The 2,009-nt window shown below is 43.6% G+C and overlaps 1 protein-coding gene across 1 annotated transcript; it reads right to left on the bottom strand.

The window, feature by feature from the left end:
• Positions 1-507: 507 nt before the first annotated feature.
• Positions 508-1,469, bottom strand: LOC118932549 (olfactory receptor 9A4). Its single transcript, XM_036926122.1, has one exon. The coding sequence runs from the start codon at positions 1,450-1,452 to the stop codon at positions 508-510; it is 945 nt and encodes a 314-aa protein (XP_036782017.1). The 5' UTR covers positions 1,453-1,469.
• Positions 1,470-2,009: the final 540 nt, after the last annotated feature.

Below are 2,009 nucleotides of genomic sequence, written 5' to 3'. Positions count from 1 at the left end.
GATAAAATTCACCCATTTAAGGGGTACAATTCAATGTGGTTTTTTTGTATACTAACAGGCACTTGCAACCATCACCTCAAAAAAATACCTGCAGCCAGTAGGTATTACCACCCTACCCTGCCTTCCCCCAACCATAGGCAATCATTAATAGACTTCCTGTCTCTATATACTTCCCTATTCTGGACTTTTGTATAAATCATGTAACATGTGGCCTTTGTGACTGGCTTCTTTCACATAGCACAATGTGCTCAATGTTCATCCATATTGCTGTACATACCAGTATTCCTTTTTTGGCTGTATAATATTCCATTGTTTATTCATGCATCAGTTAATGGACATTTAAGTTGTTTTCTTTTAGCTATTATGTATAATGCTATTATAAACATTAATGAATGAGGTTTTGTGTGGATGTATGTTTTCACTTCTTTAAGGTATATACCTAGGAAGTAAGTACTTTTAAGATCATTCTAGAATGTGTTTTTCCCTCTAATATGCCTTAAGGCAAGGCTAGTTCCTGAATAGTTGACAGCATCGTTTCACTCCATCCTGAAGGGCCTCTATGACTTTGTCATTTCGGAGAGTGAAGATGAAGGGGTTGAGGAAAGGAGTAACTACTGAAACCATCAGGGAAACTACCCTGTTGTAATCAGCTGCCTGCGTCTGCTTGGGTTTCACGTAGAGGAACAGGCAGCTGCCGTAGCCGATGATGACACAAGTGAAGTGGGAGGCACACGTAGAGAAGGCCTTCCTCCGGCCAGAGGCAGAGGGGATCCTAAGGATGGTGGAGATGATGTAGGTGTAGGAGACAATTGTAGGGATCAAAGAACCAAAAAGAACAAAAACAGCCATTAAGAAGAGGATAAACTCTATGAAGAGAGTATTATTGCAAGATAGTTTGAGCAATTGCCCTCGGTCACAAAAAAAATTGTTCACCACATTTGATTTGCAGTAGGAAAGCTGAAACGTGGCATAAACTGGCCAAATCTGAAAAAGGAACCCAAACACCCATGACATGATTACCACAAAGTTGCACGTGCGGCTGCTCATGATGATGTTGTATCTCAAGGGGTGACAGACAGCCACGTAACGGTCCACGGCCATCGCTCCCAGTAATGCAAACTCTGTGGTCCCCACAGCAAGGTACAGGAAGAGCTGGGCGACACACGCAGTCAGAGGTATTGTCTGCATCCCAGGGAGCAGCAGCCCCCAGAGCATCCCCGGGACGATGATGGTTGTGACCAGGATCTCCAAGGCAGAGAGATGACTGAGGAAGAAATACATGGGGGACTGCAGGCGTTTATCAACACAGACAATCATGATGATGACCATATTTCCCACTAATGTCACTAAGTAGAAGAAGAAGAAGGTGGCAAAGAGAATACGGTGTAGTTCTTTGGAGCCAGGGAATCCAAGGAGATAAAATTCAGTGGCGCTAGAGTAATTCCCCAACATTTACTTCTGAGCTCTTGTTCCTTATGAAATCTAGAGAGCAAAAGAGAGATAACACTGCTTCTGAACTCAAAAACGTTAAATCCATTTACAACTTGACAAAGTAAATCTTTCTCCTAAGCTTCACAACATAACGCTACTATTTTCTATACAAGGTTGGTGCTAAATGTTTCAGGAAGGATATGTTTAATACATGAAGATTAATGTGTGTGCCCAAGAAGATGAGCAATAGTCACCAGCGCCACACCCTGGGTGTGAAAATCCACCCACCCCTGTATACACCCTTGTCTCTCCACTCACTGGACATGCTGCCTACAACCCTGCCGACCTGCCCCCCAGCCCCACCCACTTCCCTGTCTGCAACATGGTAACCTTACACCACTACCCCTCCCACCCCCAATGCCCCAAACCGACTTCTCTGCCTCTTATGTTCATGTCCAGCAAAATCCTGCTATATTTCAACAGTCACCATAAAGTGATCCTAGCTAATCCCACCCAGACATAGTGACTTCTTTGTATCCTCTTTACATAGGCTCTCCTTGCATTACATTCATTTTAAA

The sequence above is a fragment of the Manis pentadactyla genome, chromosome 7, assembly GCF_030020395.1.
Source record: "Manis pentadactyla isolate mManPen7 chromosome 7, mManPen7.hap1, whole genome shotgun sequence".
Lineage (NCBI taxonomy): Eukaryota > Metazoa > Chordata > Mammalia > Pholidota > Manidae > Manis > Manis pentadactyla.
The sequence above is the reverse complement of the archived record's forward strand: the minus strand, read 5'-3'. Positions and strand labels throughout refer to the sequence as shown.

Coding starts and splice junctions, on each gene's coding strand:
- LOC118932549 (XM_036926122.1), bottom strand. CDS start 1,452: ATGTTGGGGAATTACTCTAGCGCCACTGAATTTTATCTCCTTGGATTC.